The sequence below is a fragment of the Lagopus leucura genome, unplaced genomic scaffold (genome assembly GCF_019238085.1).
Source record: "Lagopus leucura isolate 7727_CA_CO unplaced genomic scaffold, USGS_WTPT01 Super-Scaffold_100001, whole genome shotgun sequence".
Lineage (NCBI taxonomy): Eukaryota > Metazoa > Chordata > Aves > Galliformes > Phasianidae > Lagopus > Lagopus leucura.
The window spans coordinates 63863794-63879510 of NW_024962262.1; the positions used below are offsets into that span (position 1 = coordinate 63863794).

Genomic DNA, 15717 nt, shown 5'->3' on the forward strand with positions numbered 1-15717 from the left:
TGAACTCCTGCAGCGCCACAGCCAAGCGCCTACATGCTATTCATCATTTACATCATGCGCTGGTATACTTCAGGATAGCACATAGATAAGCAAACATCAAAATGGCACAGGCTTTTTGTGTTCACTGTGGTGTATCCAGAGAGAATTTGAAACACTGTAGAAGTGAAGTCCAATTGAAATTTTCCTTTAAAAATTGTTATCAAATGCAGTGCTTCATTTCTAAACAAGGCTTTCAGGATGTTGAATCTCATCACAGTTCCTCTTTCTTTTCCTTAGAAACTAGTTTTTCTCATGCATATTTCTGTGGGAGGCATGGGCAAATTCTGAGAAATAGTTGAAAACAAAGTATTTAACCATCGAAACTGAAGTTATTACTTTCTCTAAGAGTGATGGAGAGTAAACAAGCATTCTCAGATACCGATTCCTCATTTCCCTAACTTGCATCCTTGAATTTCCCATTTTCTCTCATCTCAGTGACTATGTTTTCCTCTTTTTCTCTCTCCAGCAAACACTTCAGCTCAGCCTTGTCTTCTGGGAAAGCCCTCTTTTTTCCCTTAGTTAACTCCCTTTTCTACTGAAGTAGAACATAATCAAATTAACACTGTGTTCTGGAGTTTGGTTAGTGGACTTCATCACTAATGTCTGACATATCTCCCTGGAAAATGGAGCACTGGCAAAGCTCTCTGACCTATGGCAAAGCAACTTTCCCACATGAAGTTGCTTGGCATGGCCTTGCCTCTCAGAGAGACAGCTCATCCCTATCAGTGAAGTAGTCTGAAATCCCCAAACCTGTTTGACCAGCAAATCAATTTAAGATCTGACAGAATACATAATGAAGATGCTACCCTGTTCAATAATACTCTGAAAACAACAAAATTTTCAGAAATAGGTGTTCATTGGGAACTTCTGAGGGCTGGTCATTGTTAAATGGCAGGCAGGCATCCTTTCTGAGTTTAAGACTCTAAATTTAGAAGTTTATTTTAAAAAGTCTTGTCTGTAAAATGTACTTCAAGTATTAGCAAATTATATTGAAAACTGCTTCAAGAAGTGATGAATTCTTATGTTTTATTGTACATAGAGCCCTTACATTACAGTTTTATACCACATTCATCCTCTGATATTTTAGCTGTTATTATTTTCATATTATTTTTTCCATGGATCTACTCTGCTGCCTTTCTCAGTTTCAAATGAACTTAATAAACTAAGTGTTATATTTTAAGTAAGAGTGAAGAGAAAAAAAATGCAAGAAAATGTTTGTTATTACCCTGGATCAAGATACACCCTAACTTCTCACACTCTCTGATCTTAAAAGCTTTTTTATATCAGAGGAGATATAGCACTGTATAGAAATCCTCTCTTTGTTTATGAGAGACGTGAAACCCAGGCCTCCTAATATCTATGGAAATTTTCCCAGGGTTTTACCCAGGACAACTTCCTCCTTTGAGAGATTGTTTCTGCCCATGAAATCATGCAGGGATCGGTCTCGAACCAGGACAGCCACCAAGACAAGCACCAAGGGGAGAAGGGGAGAAAAGGGGCTCAGACCAGAAGCACCCTTTCTGATGCTGCCTTAAAGTGTCCAGGAGACTCCAATTCACCAAAATTTCTATTTTGAAATTTTTCTTGCTATTTCAAGACATGAGAGTTTTCAGTGGATGTTCAGACATCCAAATTCTAGCCTTAAGGTATATTGAGAATAAATCCAGAAGGTTAAGAAGTTAGGCTGAAAACTACTTGACATGGTCAGATGGGCAAAATTACTCAAAATCATGAATTTATATATGCGTGTTTATATTTCAGGTTCCAATTTCAGAGAAAAGAGCACACAATACATTTATGAGTAGAAAATGCCTGCAGGCACTGGACACTGCCATTTTGGGATACATTAGTAACCACTTAAATTGATTAAAGTTTTTGTGTAAAGGAATAAATAAGCACTATCATCAGAAAGAAGAAATTTTGCATGAAGAGGCTGACATTAAAATTGACAAGAACAGAATCATTTAGAAATTAGAAAGAAGATTGAACAAATGTGCTGTGAACACAGGTCTTTAATAAAAATTCATAAATGTTTCTTGTCACAATCATCTGACTAGAAGCCCAGTTTGAGGGTTACGAACAATAATAACAAAAATAAAAATATTCAGCCGATAACTAGAAAGACAGACCTTTGTCTGACAGTTGATTTAACAACCTTCAAAATGTCTCTCAGTGCCTTTAGTTCCCACAACTGTTCCTACAGTGTTGGACAGGGCTCTCTCTATGATGTCTTTCACGCTATTCTCAAATTTCCTTGCAAAGGAAACATTGGTGAACAGGGGGACTAAGGTCTCAGACTACACATGGCTTGGCTACCAGGCTTGGTGCGTGGGAATCAAGGCCCTGGAGTTTCTCTGATTTCACTTTTTTTGTTTTCTTTTTTATTTTATTTTAATTTTTTTTTGAAGTGTTCCTAATATTGTTGAGAAGTGTCATTGCTAAGCTCTTTAAATTTAAGAAATCTTCCTTGGATTCAGTATATGACAGCTGTAGTGGTTGTTTCTGGGCTGAGAGTGACGCACTCTATTAAAAATGAGTTTTGTTTGTTTTCTGAGAGGAAGCAAATCAATTCTCATTTAGGAAATTGATAAAATGGTTTCTGCCTTGAAATCTCTGTTGCATCTGGGACTCCTTAAGTAGTTGTGATTTTCATCTTTACCATTATATAGCAGCAAAAGACTTTCAGGGCTTACGGACCTATGGATCGCCTAAAAAAATTCCTTATTCACTGCACAAATTAAGATGAGGTAAAACACACTTCTCGGTGATTTCCTGTGGTTCACCCCAGTAAACTTCTTGAGAAGCCAAGAAAGAAAATGCTTTGAGATTGTTAATGCTTCAGATGCTGACTTTCAAGTATAGCTTTTTTCAGTGGCCTAGGCACCTGCTGAACTGCTTGTGTTGATGATCACGCTATGCAGGTACAGCTATACTGAAATTACTGCTGAAGTTAGTGACTTTGCAATTACAAAGTCTTCTCTAGGGACTCATGGAATATGTTTGTAGGAGCAGTCTCAGCACAGTATATGTATTCTTGATGGCTACTGGCAAATTGTAGCAATAAGAAATCCTACCCTATGAACATCAATTTCCATTTCTGTTAAAATCACCTTTAGAAAAAAGTTCAGTCTTCATCTTTCTAAATAACACTAGTTACAAAACAAGGATTTTCCTTATTTAATTACAATTTATTTTTGGATAATTGCCTACGTTTACTGTTAACTCTTTTCATTTGTGTTATTTATTTACATCTGAAAAGCAATTCAAGGAATGAAATCTCAGTTTATGTCTCCAATGAATATGAGATTTTCTAGTTTCCTTGAAACTTACTAATTCAAATTAAGAATTATGTTTTTTCCTCTTTCCTTATGTTACTCTCTCCCTATTTTATGGCACATAGAACCATTTAAAAAAAAAGTAAGCTAGAAAAAAAAGAGTCTATCATCTGAAGACTGAGATATCTCCTGTTCTTCAGCCAGCAGCTCTGTCAAATGACTCTGAGCTTTGAAGTTGTTTTTCTTGTTTTGTTGCTGTTGATGGCTTTTTATTTGCTGTTGTTGTTTTTTTTATTGTTGTTTTCAAAGGATAGATTTCCAAGGTAAGCAAGATGAATGCAGTACATTGGCATTCAATGTCTAGAATTTTAGATTGAAAGCCTTTTTCCAAGCCATTTCTCTCTTGATGTTTTGTTTTGTTTTGTTTGTTCGGTTGGTTGGTTGGTTGGTTTACTTACACCAAGGCTATCTCAGCTCCACTTTTCACACTACAAAACCCAATTATATAAGTACTATCATAGACAGTTGGACTAAGGAGCATGCAAATAAACATGTATTTTATACAGGTAATTAGCTGTTTTGTTGAATTAGGATAATAAGGAGTAGTCACTACTTTACACTTTGTCAGTTTAGGATACGTATTTTGTACAGAAAAAATTATATCCCTTCCTTTTCAGGTCCTACATGACAACCGTTGACTTTCTGCTCTTTAAAAAAAGGATCTTGTCTTTCATAAGTATATGCTGTGCTATGCTATGACTCCTTACTAGGTAGTTACTGTTCAGTCTTTCACCACCTACCAATAATAATTTTTTTTCTTAGACCAGCAAATAGTTCATACAAACCAAGAGAATACCTTCTATCACCATATTTTAGTTTTCATAAATTTTAACATTCTGATAATTGTATATAAAAATTTCTGCATTTTCACGTTGAGAACAATTTTTGAGATTAATGCTATACCAGCTTTTTATATATAAAAAGAAGAATTACTTCAATAGTAGTATTTAATTTAGTTACTCACTTCCATATTAATGAGAATGGCTTAGAAACATTGAAGCTTTTCTCTTCATTTAGCTACAAATAAGAAATCAGAGTAAGTACATGAAGAAAAATCACTTTTAATAATAGGTTATTCAGTTTAAATAAGTAGTAATCTTATGTACCTATCATTAAGAAATTTTAGTTGTAATTATAGATAATAAGGAAAAATACACCTTAAAGGTGGCTGACAAATTAATAGGAAGGGGAAAAAATGCATACCTGCTGCTTTAGTATTTTTATAAACGTACCATAAAGTACCATTACATACCATTATAAACTTGTGGGCAAAAGGCATTCTTATTTTTCCTAGTCTATGGTGTGCTGAGAATACTCAAGAACCTTTTTAGAACTGATTATACTTCTTTAACCCTTTTACCAGTGTTGCATTTATAATCTGCCTTCAGTTCACCATTTCCCACTTCAGGCAAGAATCTAGACTATCATTAGGAATACTCCATTTAACAGGTACTTCACCGTGACAAAGCTGATGTTGGCAGTTTTTTGTTTTTATTAACAATTAAAAAAGCTTGGCATTTAAAGAACAAAAATTAAATGACAAGGTGAGCATCACAATCAACAGTAAATAGTCTGAGGAAAAGCAAGCGTTTTGAAAGACTCATAATGATTTGGTATTTTTAATCATCCAAGAATTTGGGTTATCTTTTTCACTGTTTTGAGGGTAATGAGCACTATTGCAATGTGAGCATTAAATGCGGCCCCACAAATAATGAAACAGGTACAGAATTCTGTGTGAAGTTTTGAAAACTCACCCCTTTGACACTCTTGCTGAACACGGTGTGTTTTCAAAGAGGAAAGCCTCACAGCAGTTCCCTGCTGTACTTGCCTGTCATTTCTATGGACCCCACTTGAAACACCTGATTAAATCAGTGCATTGCTTCTAGATGAATACCTGAGTTTTTACAATGCTGACACATGTTCTGGAACATCAGCTGTCAATCTTCCATTGATTCACAAGGGGAAGATCTGGGAAAGCCAGAAGTGTCTCCAGCTACTCCTGGCTGCAGAGCAGCACATGTGTTGTCAGCTCCCTTTGGAGCACTGGCTATTTCTGAAGTCGCTGTTAATGACTCTGGGAGATTACACAACACACAAAGGTATGGGCTGACTGGTGTACAGCTTCATTAAAATAAGATTCAGATCTATCGACGCTATGAAATACTGTGTTGTGTGTTTCTCTTTATTTTGATCAGTCAATCTGTCTTGTGCTATAACATACCATGCCAGCTGGGAATCCAGACTTGTCATCTGCTTGAACATGGTTGATAAGAAAAAAATAACTTTATGGAGGTACTTTTCTATTTTTAATTTTTCATCTATATATGGTTTTCTGTACTCCATTAGCAGAAATAGCTGCAATGCTTAAGGTTAATGAAACCTCAAAGGTCCAAACCGCCGTCCCCTTGGAGGGCAACATGCAAATTGTTAGAAAACATGTATATATATAATAAAAATTCAAAGTTGAGTCTGTCTGCTGGTCCCTGTAGAAGAGGAAAGTAGATGCATATGGAGTCTGGGTTTCATTTTATGCTTACATTGCGCCTTTAAAAGACTGCTGCTGAGCACAACCTCAGAATAACAAGCAGCATTTACAACTTCATCCTGTAAAAATTTATATCACTTCTGCAGCATTAACCCTCTAGAATTTTACAGGGAATATGACCGTTTCTACATTTGGATGATCACTGAAATAAATGAACAGCATTAAAGAATGCAATGTTGCAATGATGCAACAGGTGTTTTGGCTAAAATCCTGAGCCACTGAATGAAATCATGTCTCCATTTGTTTTTAATGTATCTGGCATTTCACCTTCAATGTCTACCCCTAAGACTGATCCAAATAATTTTGTCTGACCTTTGCCTGAGCCCAAGACCGCTAGTCAGTGTCTTTACTTTCAACTCCATACAACAATTAAAATGCCACAGCAAAGTTTGTACTTCCCAGCCTGTTTGACCAGAGTCTTGAAGTACAAGTGGTCTTTGGTTGACTGACGTGCATTGTACCTGTAGCATGGGCCATGTCTGACCTCACTGTACCAAACTAATCCAGAGCTTCAATGTATTCTCATACAAGAAACCATGAATTATTATTATTTTTCATTAAATTTGCCCGTGCAATGTCTGTTTTATGTTTCATTTCAGCCTTTTAAATTAATGGAGGCTGTTGAGCTAAAGAGCTCCATCCTGGTTGTATGACACCTAGTAAGCAGCAGAAAATAAGTATAAACCTCATAACCACAAAGGATTATTTGTCTGTTCACTAGGAATGGGAAGAGGTAAAAAAAGCCTCTTCCCATCTACAGCAAAAAGTATTGCCACTGTATGGTACTGTATGCCATACTCAGATGTGTTTACTGAATTAAAGGACAGCTATTGCATGAAACAGCTCTGAAAAGTACCTGGATATAAAGCTAGAAGAATTTATTCTGATGTTTATTTAAAAAAGAATCCTGAAACAGAGAAGGGAAGAACAATGCTTTCAGGTACAAAAGTAGAAAATTGCTCTGAATCTCCACAGGAAAAAGAAAAGTTTCAGATGAAATGATCAAAATCCATGCATTTGATAATTAGCAGGTATTTTTCTTCCTGAGGGAGGAAACAGGCAGTGAGTAACTACATTCCTGCTTATTGCTAATGCACAGGATCCTGACAACAAGAAATCTTTGAACAAGAAAGTGCAGCAACAGTCAGTCACATTTTCACTCTGAGAATACTTGGATAGAAGACTTCATTATTTGCTGACAAGGGAAAATGAGGAAATTCTCTTTGTAAAATTAAGTATGGGATGCTACCAGATTTGTTTCACTTTTGGATTTTTGCCTTTCTATTCTACAACTAAATATTTGCTCCAGACAACATTATGTACCCAAAATCTGGAAGGATTTAGTTATTACCATATTACACAGTAATATCAAGTCCTTTGTGACTTGATTGTAATTAGGAGAAGATTAGGAAATTTCTGATTAAATTTTGTTTGCTTTGTTTCTGTTTGTTTGTTTGGTTGTTGTGGACAAGGAAGATATGCTGAAACCAAATATTTTCAAGTGTAAAATGTATGTTCCAGTGAGCAGTTCAGAAAACAGAAAGCTACGGTGTATTTACTGCATACTTGCTCTGAGTCTGGGGTCGCCTGGATGTGCTTTTATGCAAAAGAAGGCCAAGGTAGAATAGAGCCCAACAGAAAAGGGTTTGCAGAGCCTCTTGCTTCCACATGACATGGCCAAAAGACTGGCAAGATATGTGCCCCAGCTGCCAGGCTTTGACTCAGCCACAAGAGCCCTATGGCTTCTGGCTCTCTCTCAGTCCATGGAGACAGAGCATTAAAAAAAAAAAAAAAAAAAAAAAAAAAAAAGAAAGAGTGAAGATCAGAATACAGACATAGACATTTAGAACATTGACATCAGTTTGACATCAGTTCCACAAACCACGTTCAGAGAGGTCACCTACTCTGTGTTAAAATACTTTCCTGGAGATGGGAGTGATGTGATCATACCCTGTGTATACCAGACATCTCACATTTTTAGAATTGTCTGCTTATGCCAGTACGCCAGCCCATTGGATAACAAAATTACTGCATAAAGTAATTCTGCTGTAAATTGAGCTTTCTACTTTTCAACAAAGTTAAAAAATAACTGACAGATGGGGAGTATGATAGTTCAGGAAAACCACTGTGCTAAAGCATCTAACAGTTTCCCAGACTGGACTACGCATCTAGCTGTACTGGAGTTTAAATAAATTCATGTTTGCTTGAACCCATCTGTGTACATGTACTGTAAATCTTGGCTCTCCTACACTTGCAAATACTATTAAAAGTAGGGATCTAGGGTTGAAAGAAGTGTTCCCTGCAATCACAGATAACACAGCTATAGTCAGTAGGAATGCTGGATCCTTCATGTTACGAAAATTTATATTTATTAAAAAAAAAAAAAGCATTAGAATCATAATTGTGTGCTCAAGAAAGTTTTGGCACAGTGTGAATAAGTTTCCCTCAAATTAAGAACGTGCAAACTGTCTTCACAGACGATATCTTGAAGCCTTCAAAACAGTTTCAATGCTGCATTATTTTTTATGATTCATTCCTTTGAGAAATGACACATTTTCATATTTATTCAAAGGTTTCCAATGGATTAATGCTTCTCTAAAGCCTGTAATGTCATTATGGCCATTACTAAGGCAAGAAAAGAAAATGGCATGACCACACCATCATGTCAGTTGTGGTGACTTCCCCATATATACCCTGACCTTTCCATGTGTTAACACTATTGTTGTGTTAAGACTATCCTATTGTAGTGTCAGAACTTATTCTGTAATCTCCCACTTGTTTGCATTTGATCCATTCAGTGGCAATATCAGAGGCATTAGGTGCTTCTTTATCTTGAAGGATTATGGTTTCAGAAGTACTGAAATAATGAAATAATGGATCAGAGGAAGGCATTATTTATCTCGTTTGTTGGTAGTATTGGTTTTTGCTGTTCATTATTTTTTTGAGAACAAACACTCCAACATATAATTTCAGATAAATTGTGTAGAAGAGAAAATGAAGCCCACGGTCGTTTCATTGGTTTTGAAACTTTGAAAAAAGTTTTACCATTTTAATTTTGTCTTCTGCAGATTTGAATGAGCAAAATATGAGTGGTTCTTTGGAAGGAAGAATGGACAACTCAAACTAGTGCCTGCTCTTTAATTTTACTCATACACTTTGCACCCTTCCTACTTTTGGCAGGCTTTTCCAAATAGTACAACCAAAGTACAAAAAAATGCAAAATCAAAAAAAGATTGGCTGAGAAAAAAAGGGAAGTCAGCATTGAAGAGTGTAGCATCGCTTATACCACATGGTAGAGTATTCAGTCACATCTCTTTTACAAGCAATTGATATTCTCCATAGCCTGAGCATAATGTTATCAAGAAGGTTAGAAGGCTGGTAACATTTCATTAATCTTGCCATTGATTTTTTTCTGCATTCTTCACAACAAAATTCAAAATGTGACCTCTTATTCCACTGAATTAGTTCCAGAGCACTTGGCATTATCGACCTCTTAATGAAAAGTAATGATGACTTTTCTGATTCAGTCTTTCAAGTAAGCACACCAAGCACATTTAAGATACAGACACAAATATTTCACTTAATTGAAATGAAATAATATACTGTTAAAGACTAAAACGTACATTAATGTATCATTAAATTAGCATATTTAAGCACATAGAATTCAGGATATTTAAACTGCATAATTGGGATCTGATGCTACAAAGACCAAAGTTTGGCAATAATCCCAGACTTGGGAAAATAATGAATTTTACAAGTAAATGTATGCACATGTTTAGAGCATTCTAAGCCTTACATTTATAGTGAAAATTTGACAAAAATAAATATTTTTAAATACAAGAGAAAGAACTGTTCATTTGTATGGGTATTTCCATGCTTTTCCTTTCTATTTTAAAGCTAGGAAATAATTTGGATTCTTTCAGTGGCTTTTCTTCTGTGCTCACAAGCTGCCACCAGACAGCTGAGTGGATTTCCTTCATGCAGAGCCTCACACAAATATTTATGCACAAACTGAGTTCAGTGTATGGGTATGGATCCCTTCTGTCTTGTATCCATGTAATTAAGGATTAACTCCACTAGGTGGAACATAAAAGATGAATGGCTTAATAACTGGAGAATGGGTAAAAGTTTGCTATTTTATCCAAGCATTTTACCATTCCTGAGAAATTCTTTGAGGAATAATTCCTGGGCAATCATCTAAGCAATATGCAAGAACAGCAAATAATGTAATTTCGTTTTTTCCTTGTATTTTTTTAGACAACAAGGACTATGATGCATATCTATCTTATACCAAAGTGGATCCTGATCAGTGGAATCAAGAAACTGGAGAAGAAGAAAGATTTGCTCTTGAGATCTTACCAGATATGCTTGAAAAGCATTATGGATACAAGTTGTTTATACCAGACAGAGATTTGATTCCCACAGGAAGTAAGTATGTCTTTATGTTTGCGTATTTTCTACACGACATATGCTGTGGTTGCATATATTATTTAAATATTAATTCTATGCTTGTCCCTTTCGAATGTCATCTTAACTCTATCATCTTGTGGAATAAGATAAGTCACCAAATATGCTTGATGTACATTTCCTAGATAAGAAGATTATATTTTACTAAGTGTATTATATTCATTGAAGGTGAGACAGTGCAGACAGGGCATGCATAGGTAATGGAAATTAATAAGATTAATATTTATTCACAGATTATTTGAGAGTCTCCACACCTAGGAATTAATAAAGAGGTTTTTATTTTCTATTCCTAACTGTTTCCTTGGAAATATATCCATCACACTAATATAAAAACAACTAAATAATTATTGCTATCTGTCTATACAGAGACTCAGACAGGAAGAAAGCAGTTGTCTTTGGTCTAAGTCAAGAGCTGAGAGAAAACATCTGCAGCAGAGTAAATAAAAGACTGCTGGTAGATAAACTGTAGTGGAGGCACTGGATCATTTTCAGAGACTGAAACTGAGAATTGATTCCAACTGAAATAAGTAGATTTTTTTCATATATATTTAAGGTATTCCAACCTATGCTCAGTAATATTTGTAAGTTGCAGTTTGTAACTTCAGTTGTAGGCATTTATAAAACTACTAAGTTCAAACTATTTTATTGAATTAATATTTATAAGAAAGGATAAGTAAAACACAACCTTAATCATAAGTACATGGATATTTTCAAATCTACAGTATCCTAAACATTAATTTGCAGGACACAGCTCTGTTTCTGTGAATGCATGAAAGGAAAACAACAATCTAGTGAATCAGTAGACCTTAGAATATCATTTGCTTTTTGGGCTGACAATAAAACACAGCTTCTGCTCTGTTGCCTATCTGGGTGACTTTTTAGAAAATGGTGATGGATGAAATGATGATGGACATGCTTGTTCCAGTAAAGATATAGGCACAAATTCACAGTTCATTTACAAACACTACCAAAATGTAGCCCAATGGGAAATAAATATTTCACTGAATCATAGAATGCTTAAAGTTGGAAAGAACTTCTGGATGTCATCTGCATCAGCTGTCTTGTTCAAGCAGGGTCATCCAGAACAGGTTATCCAAAAAACTTGTCCTGGCAAGCAAAGTTTACACGTTTGAAAGTGATGTTTTTGCAGCATTCAGAGAACTTTTCTGGGAGAAGGGGGTTTGCTTCTGTTATTTCTCTCCAGCCTATGGGAATGAAATATTTTCTTGCCTTGATTTTTGAGCAATTGTCTTATTTTGTAGCCTACATTGAAGACGTGGCAAGATGTGTAGACCAAAGCAAGCGACTGATCATCGTCATGACCCCAAATTATGTGGTAAGAAGAGGCTGGAGCATCTTTGAACTGGAAACAAGGCTTCGGAACATGTTAGTCACAGGAGAAATTAAAGTGATACTGATTGAATGCAGTGAACTGCGAGGAGTTATGAACTATCAGGAGGTTGAGGCCCTGAAACATACCATCAAGCTCCTCACTGTCATTAAATGGCATGGACCAAAATGCAACAAGTTGAATTCCAAATTCTGGAAACGTTTACAGTACGAAATGCCTTTTAAGAGGACTGAACCCATCACACACGAGCAGGTTTTAGATGTCAGTGAGCAGGGGCCCTTTGGGGAACTGCAGACAGTCTCCGCAATTTCAATGGCTGCTGCCACCTCTACTGCTCTTGCCACTGCTCATCCAGATCTACGCTCCACCTTTCATAACACATATCATTCACAGATGCGCCAGAAACACTATTATCGAAGCTATGAATATGATGTACCTCCTACCGGCACCCTGCCGCTTACCTCAATAGGTAACCAGCATACCTACTGCAACATCCCTATGACACTTATAAACGGGCAGCGGCCACAGACAAAAACTAACAGGGAGCAGAATCCAGAAGAGGCTCACACAAACAGTGCGATACTGCCCCTCTTGCCACGGGAGACCAGTATATCAAGTGTCATTTGGTGATGGAAATGCAAGGGGCTGTCCATCCCCTTGAGTAGAAGCTGAGTCTGCAGTCCGGTGCCTGGAACTACATCCTCGACTGCTGCTGTTAAACATGCATTACAATCGATAATATATGAGGAAAAACAGGGTCTTGTACATACGTTTTTTGCAATTTCTTTGTAGCATCGGTCTTCCTGTTTTACCCATGTTCTCTTCCCATACACATTTTCGACTTTGTTTTATATGTCATTGGAATTTGTATATTTACATTTTTTTAATGAAGAGACTGCTGTATAGATAGGAAACTTTTTGGCTTCATTAGTATAGTTTTAGACTTTTTTTTTTGGTTTGTTTTTAACCTCTCTTGGGAATGCTTGGACAAAGCTATGTTAATATCAGATGCGCCATCCATTTTGTTGGCCTGCCTAGCCTGATTCCTGAAGGCCATGCCTGCTGCAATTCACCTGTTTTGGGTAATATTTGTTCTTAGAATGATCCCATCCCTCACTGAGAGCCTTTGTTTCATTTCTTCCCCTGTAATGTGCATCACTCCCTGCTCTTACAATGGCCCCATTTGGGGTAACACTACAGTCTGATCATCTAACATTTAACTTGGTAGAAACTTGTTAAACAGACTATACCCAATCTGTATCGGTTGCTTCACAGTAGTCACTACAGAACGTGTAGAAAATAGAGATGTTTTGATTTTTGCTTTCTTGGGGGATTTATTTTTTTGTTTTTGTTTTAAGAATGAGTCAATTGTACCCCTTTTATAAATATAAAAGCAAGCCCTATTTTTAACACTTCCTGGAAAAGTATTAATGTGGTCGTGGATTTTATTTTTAAGCATTTGACTTTTTTCTTTCCCTCCTTTAAAAACCCTGCAAATAAGATTATTTCCAATTTTTAGGAAAGCAAGACAAGTCAGGCAATAGGCACTGAAGTGCAGTGAGTCCTGCTGATATTTACAATGATGATTTCCAAACCAAAGGGGAATAAAAAGGCAGTATCTTAGATGGTTGCCATTATGTATTAAAGAAAGTGTTATTTTCTGAAAAAGGAAGAGCAAAACATTATTTTGCTGTGGATTGCAGAGTCCCCTTGTATTTTAATGTTCAAAATTGTATTTGCTTTAAAACGATATATTCAAGATGAAAAAATACTATTTAATTTGGTTTTAGCTTGTAACAATAAGTAAAGCTTAATTTTAACATGATTTCAGTAAGAACTCAGGCAAAAAAGAAAAAAAAAAGAAACATGAACACCAACAAATATAATTGTTTTCAGAATAAACTTTATTTATACAAAATTAATATTTAAATAAGACTTTGAAGTATTAAAAACAATTTATTCACTTTAATGAATAAATAAATTAGTTTTATTTTTTATGTATGTTTCTATCTTTGAGGAGTTGCAGATAATGCGTTTACCATGGTTGCCAGGGAAGAAACAAACCACTGTCTTTATATCTGGGCATCTTTAAGACAAATGAACCAAGCGACTTATATTTTAAATAAAGGAAGAGTCCTTTATGGTTTGAGAAAGAGCACAGAGCACTGTTGTAGCTGTACACGGTATTCAGGCCAAGCTGTCTGCCAGTCTCTGCTAGCAGGAGCAGAAGAGCAGAGGCAGAATTGCTGCTTGCAGCACACTCTCATAGAGTCGTGGGTTTGATTGACTCTGGCAAAAAATGTAGCTGGTAGCCTGGCAGACAAACCTGATCGTCTGTTTCTGCAATTAATTAGCTTTAGGAATTTTTATGGTAGCTGACTGATATTAGCCAATATAAGGGATGTGTGGGGTTTGTCCATCTTAATTGTCTCAAGGAGAAAAGTACAGCTTATAATATTTTGGTCTTCTTAATGAGAAGTAATGAGTAGAGAAGAGGTAAACTGCAGTCTGGGGGATGTTTGTGGGAGTAATCCAGAACTGACAGCGTGGGAGGATGTAACTATGATCGTGTTGTGAAAGTCAAGAAGTCTCAGTATGTGCATAACAAGCCAATAGAGCTTTGGGATGTGCACTGATTTTTGCTTGCTTTAAAATGTTCATTTCTCTGACAATTTGCTCAAATCCTTTTCTACCATCTATCATGGTGTCTCCCTCTGGACATGTGCCAAATGTCCACAAAATGGAAATGAAGCTGCCAGGCCAGATGAAATTCTAAAAGAGCTTTGCACTTTTGTTTTCTTCATAGTGTAAGAAAGCTATTATTTATTCACTCTTACAGACACCTGTCAGGCACTGATGGCATTTTTCTTCATTCAACTGAATGTCGAATGTACCAGTACCCTCTAAAAACAATTTTTTTTTCTTTTTTCCTTCATTTTCCTTCCCTCTTACATACCCTGTAGAAAAGACTGGGATGTGGAATAAATGTAGAATGTATCTATCTGACCACAGTCATTTTTAGGCAGTGTTAGGTAGTTTGTTCCTTAGCCACACGGGGAATACTTTTCTGTTCTATTTTAATGCAAATTTAAGCACTTTGAATAGCATGATTCAGGGACTGATGGATACAATTTGATATTCACAGTACTTTTTTTAAAAAAGAGATTTTCTTTATAATACTTTTATTATAATATTAAAAAAAAATAAGAAGAAGGAAGGAAAGAAAGAGAGAGAGAAGGAAAGAAAAGAAGAAAGAAAGAAAGAAATGTAGAAGCTATCTATTACTTCAAAAACATTCCTTCTTAGTATTCCTCCTCTATGAACAGCTCAGCTCTGTGTGGGAAACAATGAAGGAAACTGCTGTGTGTTCAACATACTCTGTGTTTGACAAAAGTTCTATTGGAACAAAAAATAAAACGGAAAAATATAATCTTTCATTGCCCTAGGGATTAGGCTCCATCCTTTATTGGTGAAGGTGTTCCAGTTTTGACCCTACAGTCCGAAGCGTGCATGCAATAGACACATTTAAGATTTAGCCATAAACAAATAGCACTTTATTTTTAAAACTGCACAGTGTGATGATTGGAGAAACTTACTCTGGCTGGTCAAGGATTTGGGGTCTGTATACGTGGATTCTATGCACATGATTTACACAAATGTGGCGCTTTATAAGGCTCTGTATTATCAGGGTAATCCTTGCTGTGAAACTAAAGGACTCTGCTATATAACCTATGTACAACGTATAAACCTAATCAGTTTATAAGTCCTGGCAGCACATGCAGCTTGACATAAATGGAGAGCTGTATAAGATGAAGCTAATTATTTTGAAGACCAAGTGCATTGCGAGGTCTGATTCTGTTCTCAGTTGCAACAGTACAATCTGAGAATAGATCTGATAAAGCTGAATGAGTATAATTTGAGTTTGTGTGAGAAAAGAAAATTGGAAAGGCAAAAAGAAAAGGAATTCACATTTGAAGGCT

At 36.0% G+C, this 15717-nt stretch overlaps 1 protein-coding gene across 1 annotated transcript in view; it reads left to right on the top strand.

The window, feature by feature from the left end:
• Positions 1–12465, top strand: part of IL1RAPL1 (interleukin 1 receptor accessory protein like 1) — a 596166-nt gene extending 583701 nt beyond the window's left edge. Inside the window, exons 9-10 of the mRNA XM_042867960.1 lie at positions 10177–10347; positions 11649–12465. Coding sequence (XP_042723894.1) covers positions 10177–10347; positions 11649–12367 — 890 coding nt within the window. The 3' untranslated portion in view covers positions 12368–12465. The remainder of the gene's footprint in view (positions 1–10176; positions 10348–11648) is intronic.
• Positions 12466–15717: the final 3252 nt, after the last annotated feature.